This window comes from Ictidomys tridecemlineatus, chromosome X (genome assembly GCF_052094955.1).
Source record: "Ictidomys tridecemlineatus isolate mIctTri1 chromosome X, mIctTri1.hap1, whole genome shotgun sequence".
Taxonomy (NCBI): domain Eukaryota; kingdom Metazoa; phylum Chordata; class Mammalia; order Rodentia; family Sciuridae; genus Ictidomys; species Ictidomys tridecemlineatus.
Window position 1 is genome coordinate 3,753,568 of NC_135493.1, and position 12,372 is coordinate 3,765,939.

The following is a 12,372-nucleotide window of genomic DNA, read 5'->3' on the forward strand; positions in this document are numbered from 1 at the left end:
TCTGATAGGCCAACCCTAGATGGATATAACCAAACCTTCCCATTTTGGCACCCCATGCACACCCCAACCAGTCTGACAGCCTTTGGTATATGTGTACTGCATTAAAGCTCATCTTTGACAGCTCTGAGCATATTCTACATGGCACAAACACAAAACAAATACATCTAAAAAACAATACCTGCATATATTGTAACTTTTATAGAGAATAAGACAAAAAAACCCACAAACATTTAAAAAGCAGAGGTTAAAAACCTTACTGATAATTGAATCAGGGCACAGGCATTATAGACACTTTTTTAATGACAACAGATAGTAAATTTATACAAATGACGGGCTAGAATACAATGAATACAAAACACATCTAGATAAGGGTAGGAAAAGCATCACTTACAAAAATCAATCTGATTCAAATGGCTAAAGAACTCACACCCCCTACTGCATTAATGACACATGGCTTGAAACCAGGCACACTGGCATCCTCTCCCTAGCCAGAGCAGTAGTCAACACTATGGCATAGCCAATGACAATAGAGACTTAAATATTCTCACTCTCCGCAAATATTCTCACTCTCCGCATTGACATTGAGACATCTTGTAACAGATTCACTATGCAAAACTGAAGAGAATGTGTGAGTGCTCTTTGCAAACTGTATGTGCTATGCAGCTGTTGTTAGCTACTGCTATTATTCCTGTTCAGTGAAGTCTCACCAAACACAGGAAAAAGGAAGACTAGTGTGTATAACTGAGAAATATGACTCATAGAATATGTGAAAAGGAATATTTCCTTCAAGTACACAGCAACAAGGAAAGAAGGAAACAAGGAAAGTGGCCAGGAGTGATGTTGAGGAATTTTGTTCTATTTTAAGGAATACATAAAGGACCAAACTATTTACAGATTACTTGTAACAATTATGGTTATGTTGCTCAAGTCCCTGAAAATAATTTTAAGATTACTCTTTACACCTGAAAAGGGATCAAAAAAATAAGTCCTGTCAAATTTTTAATGTATACTTCAGCACAACATTTGTAAAAACTATCGTAACACAGGAGCAGAATCTGCATGAACAGTTGTACAGCCCTGGTGGAGGACATGCAATGCTTAACAGCAGAGAAACCTGCCATTGAAGAGACAAATTGTGTGCCATAGTTGAAGCATTTATCAAACAGGTTTGACAACAGTCCACAACTTCACATGGGCACAAATGAATAATAAACATCAACTTGTCTGGGTTTAAAACAAAATTTAAATGTTTTATGTACCTTCAGGTTTAGTCTGTTTGGGGTATATGTAACTTGTTTAACTGTTTTTACTTGTTTCCTTGGGTACTGTAGGTGTGTATGTAAAATTTATATGAAGATGGAAAATAAACATGAAACAAAGTTAATCAGTTTTTTTTTTCTTGGTAAAGCTGATGTGATTTTTTATAATGAAAACATTCTAATTATCACAATTTATTTCTGTAAAGATGCCCATGAGGCACAGGGCTTTTGTTTGTTTCAGGTCCTGTAGAATGAAACTAGGAGGACTTTACCACTGAGCTATATCTCTAGCCCTTTTTCAATTTTTATTTTGAGATAGGGTCTGGCTAAATTGCCCAAGTTGGCCTTGAACCTATGATCCTCCTGCCTCCACCTCCAAACAGCTGGAGTTACCACTGTGTGCCACTTTGTCTGGCTGAAACATAAGGTTTTGTTTTGTTTTTAATAGTAGGTTTATAATTCTTCATTAATAACTCAAAACCAATTTCTACTATTGTACACAAAATGGTATTCATTTGAAAAGCTAATGACATTTTATGGCAGAGTTTTCATTTTTCAGCAAAAAAGGAAATACATCCTGGAGAGTAAATCAGGAGTATCATTACAGTAAATGGGATTATATCAGTAGCTTGGACTGATGCTTCAAGTTATACTTCCTAATTGAGTTTCTTGTTACAAGCAGTTTTCAAACAACAGTGAAAATATTCCTAATTTAAAACATGTATAAGGGCTCAACTGTAGCTTTACTTCATATACATCTTGAAGTATATACATTATACAAGCAAAAACTGGCAAAATATCTTGAAAAATAAACTTATTTCTCAAATACCCATGTTAACTAACACAGTTATCAGCAGAAAACTGGTGGGTTAACAGTTAAAATCCTAGGAAAACTAACTGCTTTGAAAAGTCTATTTGGTAATAATCCTAAATATCAATAATCCTAACACGTGATTGTAACTTTTTAACACTTGGCATTTTTCCAAGAGAAAATGATGTGTTTGCACATATCCCTGGTTTTAATGCTTACAGAAAAATATCCATATCATTAGCTACTCAGTAAATGTCTAAAATTAAAAAAAAATCCAACATTGGACATTATATTTTACAAAAAGTCTAAGATCCCAAAAGTACAAGAAAAACCTTGGCATTATAAAAAATTCAGGTGATTAATTCTAAATACAGCAGGTCATCTAATGAGTAAACCATTTAGAACTCTACCACACAACACCCTAGATTCAAATGCCATTATATACAATTGTAATCTTTACCAAAAACTTTACCTTTAGAATACCTGCTTAAAGATATTTAAACTGTAGACAATATTTAACTTTAAGCAAGAATTAAGAATAATCCTATAACCACACTAATCTTTTATTTTTCTTTATAAGCATAAGTGCATACTTGACTTTTATGCCTAATCATCCATTTTTTCCTTTTGTCCAGTTCCACAACATAAAAAAAAAACCTAATAACAATGAACAAATTGATAGTGGCAAACACCTAAGCAAGGGGCCTCATATTAGTTTCATCAGTAATAAGAAATTTATATTTCTTTTTACTTTCTTAACTAATACATAAAAACATAAATATAGTACATATTTTGGGGGGCATGTGATATTTTGATACAGATATACACTGTGTAATGTTTAAATTAGGTTACATGTATATATCCCTTCATACATTTATCATTTCTTTACATGGTAAAAACACTGAAATTTTGAATTTTAAAAGTAAAATATGCTTTATACGAAAATGGCCAATTATCTGAAAAAATGCAAATAGCTGTCTGGTACAAATGGCAGGATTTGAACTTAAACCCAACTTGTGATGTTGTATGGAATTAGCATCAAGAAATAGCTTTCAAGGGCTGGGTATATAGCTCAGTTGGTAAACATTGCCTTGCATGCATAAGGCCCCAAGTTCAATCCCCAGCACCACAAAAAAAAAAAAAAAAATCAGAATAAATAACTGTCAAAACTGCACAGAGGATATAAACCAAAGTAGCGATTATCTCCATGTGACAAGATTAAGGGGGAAATTTTTGTTGTTTTCCTGTTTGAATATGTATTTTCCATATAATCATATGGTTCTATAGAAAAAAAATTTAAGGGATCAGTGCACACATAGTACCAAATGGCTGGAAAGAATACAGACTGAAACTACAAAAGTAAAGTAAAATCACAGGTATTTTTTCCCATTAAAAAGGAACTTGTGGATTAACTATGCGTCTATATACTGCATGAACTAAGGTCTGATTTAAAAGACCATTAGATCAAGATATGCCTAGAATGCTTCAAAATGATAAAAATGTTTTCAGAATTGTTTACACTGTCAATGTATGGAAATATGAATAGTTTATGAAATGTAAATTCATATACACTATAATTTAAGAAAAAGTAAGAATTACAATTTTAAATAAAATGTCCACAAACTTTGTAATGAAGCCTAACTTCGATGCTGAACCAGGGCGTAAAGTAGAACGTAAATAGTTGGTCTGAAAAAGCATACAACTGGCAGGCAGCTCTTGTCTTTGTTCTCTTGATCCCACAATAAACCAAAGTCCTTTTGTATGAATGGGTGTGGCTTATCCTAGTTTTCTGGAGAGATTTGTTCTGACTAGGAATTACACTTTTTGTGAAATTTCTCAGTGACATTCAGATTAATTGTAGTGTCCAAAATTTAAGCACTTTTCCACAGGAAATTAAAATTCCAAGTCCAAGGACCTGGTATTTTCATGATAAGTTAGGAAAATGCTCCAGTGTCAAAGTTTAGGCTTGCTTCATTATATACATCTTAATATATGTACAGTATAACTGAAAAAGCAACTTTTAAGATTGAAAGCTATAAAACTTTTTTGGTTGTCAGATAATCAAACTCTTCCCAGGATAATGTGAAACTCACATTAATTTGTAACAATTTAACTTTTCCAATTTCTCCTTTGCAAATGGGAAATTCATGAAGTTAAATCCACTTATACAAAACATTATATTAAATGAGTCAAAATTTACACGTGGTCAAATGTGACTCATTAAGTTTGATTTTAACATGTTCTTTCAACTTTATTCAAATAAAATTTACTCATCACCAATGTCCCAAAAACATTTACCATATTAAAAAATCAATTCAATTCCATCAAAAGGTGATGTTCACTTTAATCTTGCTTTCCTTCACGCCACTGCCGTGAGCCTTCATTCCAGGCTACATACACAAAGAGAGCCAGTACCACATGAACCGCAACCACAGCAACAATCGCAGCATAAAAGTAACTATCCCTATTCGACATTCCGAGGATACCTATCAAAGAAAGAAAAAGCTTTCATTTTATTTCAAAATTTATCAAGGTACAAAAAAGAAAGTACATTAATTATTATTAGCTGCATATTTAAGTAGTCAAGCTATTAAAAGGTACTATTTTTGGATGGTAGTAAATCTATGTACTGAGAACATTAATTGAAAGGAAACTATCATTATAATTTCATTTAAGGATTTCTTTTATACTGGATCCTGAACTTGGAGGCATATCCCAGTTCTTCTTTTGGAGGGGGGGGGACAGGGTTTTAGCAACATGCACAGGCTGGCCTCCAACTTGCAATCGTCCTGGCTAAACCTTGCAAGTGAGTAGAATTAAAGATGTGCACTACCATGGCTAGCTTTTTAAGCACTTTGACATTAAAAAGGAGATTTAATTTTCCCTTTCTTTGAAAAGTTGACACAAAAATTCCATCTGATGAAATTCTTTTTTCAAACTCTTCTCAAAAGCATAGTAAAGAAATGCAAGGTGATACACATAAAAGTATGTTAGAATGAAATAATTACATATGAAAGAATGCATTTCATGAAGATTTATGATTAACATTTTTTGTAAAGCAAAACCAGAGGAAAAAAACAGCAATACTCACTTTACTGATAAAAAGAGTTCAAAGTACAGAACTTAAATATGTAAAGGGTAAAATTCCTTTTTTATGAGTTGAGGATTACCTTCAAATATATAAGATTTAGTTGTGAAATATAATCCAATAGGAACTGTGATCATTAAAGCTGTGAAGAACAAGAGAGTCTTCAGAGTAGACGCTAAAGAACTTTCGCTTCTGGAATGAAGTAAAGAAAGGAAAATTGAGAATCTTCACAGCTATATCCAAATAGTCTGTAACACTATAAATTCCCACAGACCAGATGCTGGAAAATCTGTCCCTTAGTGCCCAGTGGACAGTGAGACAAAGCTTCAAAAACATAAGATCCAAAAGACAAAAGTGGGAAGTGGTACTCTCTTCTGCTGGAGCACGAGAATTTACATCCCTACCTTGAAGACACTCTCATTCACTTCGAAACTGATATTAATATACAGGGAGACAGTGATGACAAACCTGTTCTGTCTTGTCAGCTTCTCCCTCCAAAAGCCCTTCCAACGCCATCAAAACCCCGGACCAAGCAGTGAAACCCATTAATCTGGTCGTAGTAATCCACCCTGAAAAAATGCAGCCATCTCTTCTGCGGAAAAAAAGGCCTGTCTTCACCCTGTTCGTTACCATTATGCTCCAATTACCAGATGCAAGGTTAAACCTTGAGAACTTCACGGTAAGATCATGGTGCAGTCTGTTACGCTGGAAAATGGCGCAGATCCTTTTACCAGACTCAAGTCCAGCATTTTAAACCCATAGTGCCTTCTCCGAAGTAAATAGCTCCACCTCCAACAGGAACAATGTGCCCTCCCAGTACCAAAGAGCCAGAGTCTAGACTAGCAACTGAAAGACATCACATTACCGTGAAATTCAAGATTGGTGATTGTGACTCCGTGTAGACCTCGGCTAACGTGCATATATGTCTCTAGTTGTTTTTTGTTTTTTATAAGGTAAAAATAAATTTTTAAAACTTACAGAAAAATAAATAAACAAAATATCTTTCGCCAGTGCAGAGCCGCACTACCACTGATCAATGTCCTAATCCCAGTTCTCACGAGAAGACAAGAAGTTCCGGGTTCAAAAAAAAGCCAGCCTCAGTAATAGCGAGGCACTAAGCATCTCAGTGAGACTCCGTCTCTAAATAAAATACAAAATAGGGCTGAGAGGTGGCTTAGTGGTCGACTGCCCCGGAGTTCAATCCCTGGTACCCCCCCATCCCAGAAAAAATAGTGCCAGGCACGGAAGCACACGTCTATAATCCCAGTGGCGCTAAGCAACTTAAACCCTGCTCAAAATAAAACAAGAAGGGGTGGACAACTGAGATTGTGGCTCAGTGGTAGAGCACTTGCCTACCATATCTGAAGCACGAACTCATGTATCACTTAACAACATAGATACGATCTAAGAAATGTGTTTTCATGTTATTTTTTATGGCTATAACTAGCCATTAAGCTATCATCAAAATCCTTAAAACAGGCATGACTGTACAAGATCAAAGTGTATGAAATTTGGGAAAATAATTGATATCCCCCTGGTATTTATACCATATGTTTTCCTTGGCTTCCAGCCCCACCCAGGCCTCTGCAGTTGTCCATTTTGGATAATTATAAAACAAAGGAAATGATATCATTCGATTGTTTTCCTTTGTACCTCTGATTGAGGCTTGCTGAGACTTGTTAGAAATGGAATAGAGAAGGCCAGAATTAAAATTGTCCACCACTCACTAATATGGCTGTATGTATAAACGTGGCTGCAAAACCAATGTGATATTGCAATCTGTGCATGTGGAAAAGAAAGAATTCATACCCCACATAAATCAAATGTATGATATGTCAAAATCATCGTAATGTTTTGAGCAACTAATAAAAAAAATTTTTTAAAAATTGTGCACCACTTAGTTTTCCAACTACATAAAGGTTTACACAGTGAACACTGAGAACAGAAAGCTTACCACATTACTTTTCGTGTCAAGCAAAATTAAAAGTGTAATTTTTTTTCTCCCCTTCAACATGTCACTGCAAATTCCATTAAGAAATAGAATGGTGTCCCCTTCTCTACCAAAAAAATCTCAATTAATTTTCTCCAGATAACTCAGCATACTTGTTCTTTTTTTTTAAGAGAGAGAGAGAGAGGAGAGAGAGAATTTTTAATATTTATTTTTTAGTTCTCGGCGGACACAACATCTTTGTTGGTATGTGGTGCTGAGGATTGAACCCAGCCGCACGCATGCCAGGCGAGCACGCTACCGCTAGCATACTTGTTCTTATTAGCATAAAATCAGCAAAAATTTCTGCAAAAAAATTAATGTGGGATAAGACTTCCTATTTTCTGTGAGAACTAACTTGCTCTTTCTTACAAAAGCTAAGTTTACCTACATGTGATAATGATACTTCTGCTTTTGACTAATCTAACAAAAGGGGGGGGCAAAAAGCACCTCCTTTGGACTAAAAAAAAAAACCAATAATACTGTTAAGTACACTCCTACAAAAATGTAAACCTCCAAGCTCTACCTCCAATGAGTATAAAGTTTGAAGAATTTCAAGATTCATGGTACAGAGAAACTTTAGACACCAGCCTGTCTAGACCCTGCACCCAATAAACCTGCTTCCTGAAAATTCCTCAGGTGTCCATCCTCTTCTGTCCTACATGATGTGGCAACCCGTGTGGGACAGTGGAGGTCAAGACAGCTTTTCTGCCTCGCTTGTCTCTGCGTCTGCCTTCCTAGGCACGTGGGAAGACAACACGTCTCCTTGGTCCACCACAGGCAACTCTTTGCCGGTAAGTGAGGTGACTCATCCGGCACCCTGAGCTGCCACCCTGAGCACAACGGAACCCAACAGGAGCAGGAACCAGAACTAGGGAACTTGAGCACCCCAACGGAACAGGTAGGATCCAGATCCATTACTGGTCGCCCACCTGGCCTCCCCATTCAGGCCTCATTAGGTGGAAGAGACGCTTGATCAACCTCTAAGGGTCCACAGTAACCTCCAAAGAACACAGGGAATTCTCCAAGTAGTCACTGTTTGGGGTGAGAGAGCAGAAAGGAAACCAGAAGTCCTTCTATGGCTTTGGACTTTTTGGAATTCGGGTGATAGAAAAATTTTGTTCTGATCATATCTGTGTGAAGGTGTGTGAAAGTGTATGAATGAGACCCCAATAAAGAGAAAGGCCTCCTATCAAGATGGCCTCACAGCCAGCCTAAAAGAAGGGAGAATAAAAGCCCTAAAAAACATATCAAAAGTACTCCAAAAACCTGACAAAGGCCCCCGCCTCTTCGATGAACTGAGGCCTTCCAACTTTTCATTTGATTTGATCCAGAGGCACCAGACAACCAGAAGATAATCAAATACAGACTTTGTGAGACAAGTCCAGAGATACATTCACCAAAAATTGCAAACTTTGCTGGACTTTGGTGAAAACAATGCCAGTTAACTAATTAAAGTGGCTACCACAATTTTTATAAAACAAGAAATCAGAAGCCAGCACCATCCAGCAGATGGCTGGTGAGTTTTTGAAGCCCTGTGGCAGCCTGGTTCAGGTCAATTGGCCTTTAGTTAGGGTCATTCTCTCTTCCAGTGGCCCTCTAGATGGCAGTAGGCACATCAGCTTAGTCTCAGTCTTGTCCCTGGATAAGGTGGTCCTTCCATTCAGACCTTCCTTTGGCCCTGCATCTGGCGCGATTTTGATCCTTGTTTTGGCTTTGTTCTGGTGGGACCGCCCTTTGAGTGACCTTTGCGTTTGCGGTGAGGGCAGCTGCAAAGAGTCCCATCTCCTTCTTCATCTTTTGGTGTGCCTCTCCTTGAGCCTCTTGGTCTCAGTTGATGAAAACTGTGGTGGCCACTTTAATCAGCTCACTGGCATTGTTTTCAGCAAAGTCCTCTGGTTTTGGGAGCTCTTGCAAATATGTCTCTGGGCTTGTTTACCTGCGGGTTATTTGGTGCCTCAGCATCAAAGGGAGGGAAGGGTTGGGACGCCTCGCCTAGTCATTCACAGAACTGGCTGGGGCTCTCCTCAGGCTGTTGGAGTACTTCTGATACCTTGCTCACCTTTAGGGCTCTCCTTCCCCCTTCTCTTAGGCTGCCTACGGGGGGCCTCTTGATACCTCTTTAACTTTAGGAGGTCTCCCTCTTTGTGGGGGTCCCCCACGGGTCTGTGTTGGGGAACTGGGCCTGCGCACAGGCTTGGATGCTGCCTTGTGCATCCACAGCACGTTCTTCTAGCCACTTTAAAGCTGCTTGGGTCACTCGCCCATCAACCCAGGTGGGCTGGTCTGTCTGGATAACGGACTGCATCACATCAATCGTGGCCCTCCATGTAGCTTCTCCATGTAGGAGGGAGTATGATTTTTTTCTAGTTTAAGAGATTAATGGTGGTGAAAGGCTACCACACAAAATGGCATTGTTCCCCTCAGACATTTCCCTCCTGGTCAACAGGGTGCTCAAGTTCCCTAGTTCTTTAGTTTCTTGTAAGGGCATCTGCAGAGCCCTCATCTCGGTTATGCCTCTGTTCTTGGAACAATTTCCCCACCTTGGCGTCTGGGGATGAAGGAGTCATTGGCTCTGGGGAAGCCTCGGGCACTGAGGACAATAAGGAGAAAGGAGTAGCCAGTGTCGAGGGGGCCACAGTCTGCTGCCTCTGGGGAGAGGAGGCTGAGAGGACAGCTGGTCGCCTCGATGGTCTTGGCACCGTCAGGTGCAGTGGCATGTCAGGTGATGGGTTCTCTTGTGGCTCAGGGGGAAAAGCTGGTTTCCTCTCTGTCTTTTCTTTGTCAGGTTTTTCTGTTCAGTTCCCTTTTGTTGGGTCTTAGAGGCCACTATAGTTTGAGATAACATCAGCTTGGACTGTCCTTCTAGACAGGCTCTCAATCAAGGGGGCTGTTTCTGTGCTATCTCTTGCCAGCAGTCAATATAAGGGAATTGGACTGGGTGTCCAGGGGTTTTGACAAGTATTAAAAGGACCTCACCAATGACACTTTTGTCTAAAGATCTTTCTGGTGGCCATGGACTCCAAACTCGCTTCGACCTTTGTCCATGTCATTCACACACCCAATTCCCAAAACTCCAAAGCCGAAGAACGAGTCCTGGTTTCCCTTCTTCTCTCTGAGCCCAAACACTGACTACCCAGACAACTCCTCGGGTCCTCTTTGGCTCTACTTCCTTTGGAAGTTAGTCTGGACCCTCAGGGTTGATCAAGCTTCTCTTCCACCTGATGAGGCCTGAATGGGGAGGCCAGGTGGGTGACCAGTAATGGATCTGGATCCTACCTGTTCCGTTGGGGTGCTCAAGTTCCCTAGTTCTGGTTCCTGCTCCTGTTGGGTTCCGTTGTGCTCAGGGTGGCAGCTCAGGGTGCCGGATGAGTCACCTCACTTACCGGCAAAGAGTTGCCTGTGGTGGACCAAGGAGACGTGTTGTCTTCCCACGTGCCTAGGAAGGCAGACGCAGAGACAAGCGAGGCAGAAAAGCTGTCTTGACCTCCACTGTCCCACACGGGTTGCCACATCATGTAGGACAGAAGAGGATGGACACCTGAGGAATTTTCAGGAAGAGGGTTTATTGGGTACAGGGTTCAGAGGGGTTATACCTAAAAAATTCTCTGGACCTTGAGTATGGATATTCTTGGACTTCATACCCAGTGGGAGGAGGGGCTTGAAGGTTTACAGGACAAGTGCTTTTTGTCCCATGTTTTTATATTAGTCAGAGGTTTTACAAGTTTGACCACAAAAGCAGAAGTAACATCATCAAGTCTGGGGCCGAACTTAGCTTTGGCAAGGCAGAGCAACTTAGTCCTCACCAAAAATAGGAAGTCCTATTCCTCATTGAGGTTTTTGGAGAAATTTTTGCTGATAAGAACAATTATGGTGAGGGTCTCTGTAGAAGTTTAATTAAGAGTGTTTGGTGGAGGAGGGGGAGCCAGTACAAGATAAGTCACCCTGCAGTGTGGAGAGAGACAGCAAACAGCAAGAATGAAACTCAAATATGAGGAGAAAGTACTAGGACAGAAGCAAGAGCTAAAGGCTACCTCCCGCACCCTGGATCTGTCCTTCCCAATTGAAAGGTTGAGGCTGGGCATGCAGACCCTGCGGGCTCCAACCTGCCTCTCAGCTCCCCCGCCCCAAGGCCCTAGGAATCCAGATCTCATGCCCAGCCAGTCCTGCGGGGCCCTTCCCTCATCCCCAGTGCAAGCCCCAGCCCGCCCACTTCACAGACCGGACCGCTCCGGGCTACCTGAACTCAGGTGGCTGCAGCGCGTTCAGCGCCGCTTTATCAAGGCGCTCCATTGTGTCGCCCCGCCAGCCGCAAGCACTCGGCAGCGGGTTGGGCTCAGAGGCCCCTAAGTTCCAGACCCGCCGCGCCGGAAGTGTCCCTGTGAACTCGGTGCAGGGTGAAGTACGCAGGCGCGGCGCAGGGTGTTGATGCAAGACTACGGCGGGCACTGGCCGGGGTTCGGTATTAGAGCTCACGTGACTTACCCACGAAGGTTTCGCGGCGTGCGCCCTGCCAGGAGCGGCTTGTTCTGGAGGAGCAGGCCGGGCGAGTAGCCCAGCCACTCCACGTTGAGCCGGGACTTGCCTCGCAGCATACTCCTCCCGGCGGGCGTCGTCGTCGCCGCCCCCTGAGCTCGAGTGAAATCCTCACCAGTCTCAGTCCCGATCGCCCACCGGCCTGAGCGAGGCGACCGGAGCACCGGAGCCGCGGGAAAGACAAGGAAGCAGACGACTGTGGTGCTAGGCAACTAAGCAGTTTCCGACAACAACACAAAAAACCAGTGCACATTATTCCACCTGTACTTGAGCAAATGGGTCATTAATTACTGCCCGCACTGGAAGGGCAGCCATGGGAAGCGGGGAGGAACACTTGCTTTACCACTCACCAGAGGCCGTGAAACTACAGAACCGTCCTGATAAAGCCCTGCTGAGAGAGACTGTTCCAGTCCGGTAGTGGTGACCCCAACTTCCACTCAAAGTTAAAAACATTTTGCAGCTGCTCACAAAGCCGCCAATGAGACAACAGGGACTCAAATAGTAAGGACAGATGGCAACCCGAGAGAGTTATAAACGAAAAGGGTGTGTAAGCCCAGGGTCAGGCTTGTCAAAATTAGGTTACCACTGCCTGCTAATGAGAGGACAGCCCTTACATGGGCGACGTCTGGAAACAGTCGCTGACCACACATCTATTTTCTGCACCATAGAAACATAAAGACCACATCTGAAA

The 12,372-nt window shown here is 41.2% G+C and overlaps 1 protein-coding gene across 2 annotated transcripts; it reads right to left on the minus strand.

Annotated features, from left to right (window-relative positions):
* Positions 1 to 282: 282 nt before the first annotated feature.
* Positions 283 to 11,769, minus strand: Vma21 (vacuolar ATPase assembly factor VMA21). 2 transcript variants are annotated; one of them, XM_040286783.2, is made up of 3 exons: positions 11,631 to 11,769; positions 5,241 to 5,350; positions 283 to 4,556 (listed from the first exon to the last, which is right to left on the minus strand). In XM_040286783.2, the coding sequence occupies exons 1-3, from the start codon at positions 11,738 to 11,740 to the stop codon at positions 4,414 to 4,416; spliced, it is 363 nt and encodes a 120-aa protein (XP_040142717.1). In that variant the 5' UTR covers positions 11,741 to 11,769; the 3' UTR covers positions 283 to 4,413. The 2 variants fall into 2 exon arrangements, with proteins under 2 accessions (XP_040142717.1, XP_005338567.1); XM_005338510.5 differs by lacking the exon at positions 11,631 to 11,769 and adding an exon at positions 11,386 to 11,555.
* Positions 11,770 to 12,372: the final 603 nt, after the last annotated feature.

Bases quoted from the DNA above. Each gene is read 5' to 3' on its own strand.
- Vma21 (XM_040286783.2), bottom strand. From the start codon at position 11,740: ATGCTGCGAGGCAAGTCCCGGCTCAACGTGGAGTGGCTGGGCTACTCG. The intron at 5,351-11,630 runs GTAAGTCACGTG...ACTTCATTCCAG, and splicing joins ACGCCGCGAAACCTTCGTGG to AAGCGAAAGTTCTTTAGCGT. The intron at 4,557-5,240 runs GTAATCCTCAAC...TTTCTTTGATAG, and splicing joins TAAATCTTATATATTTGAAG to GTATCCTCGGAATGTCGAAT.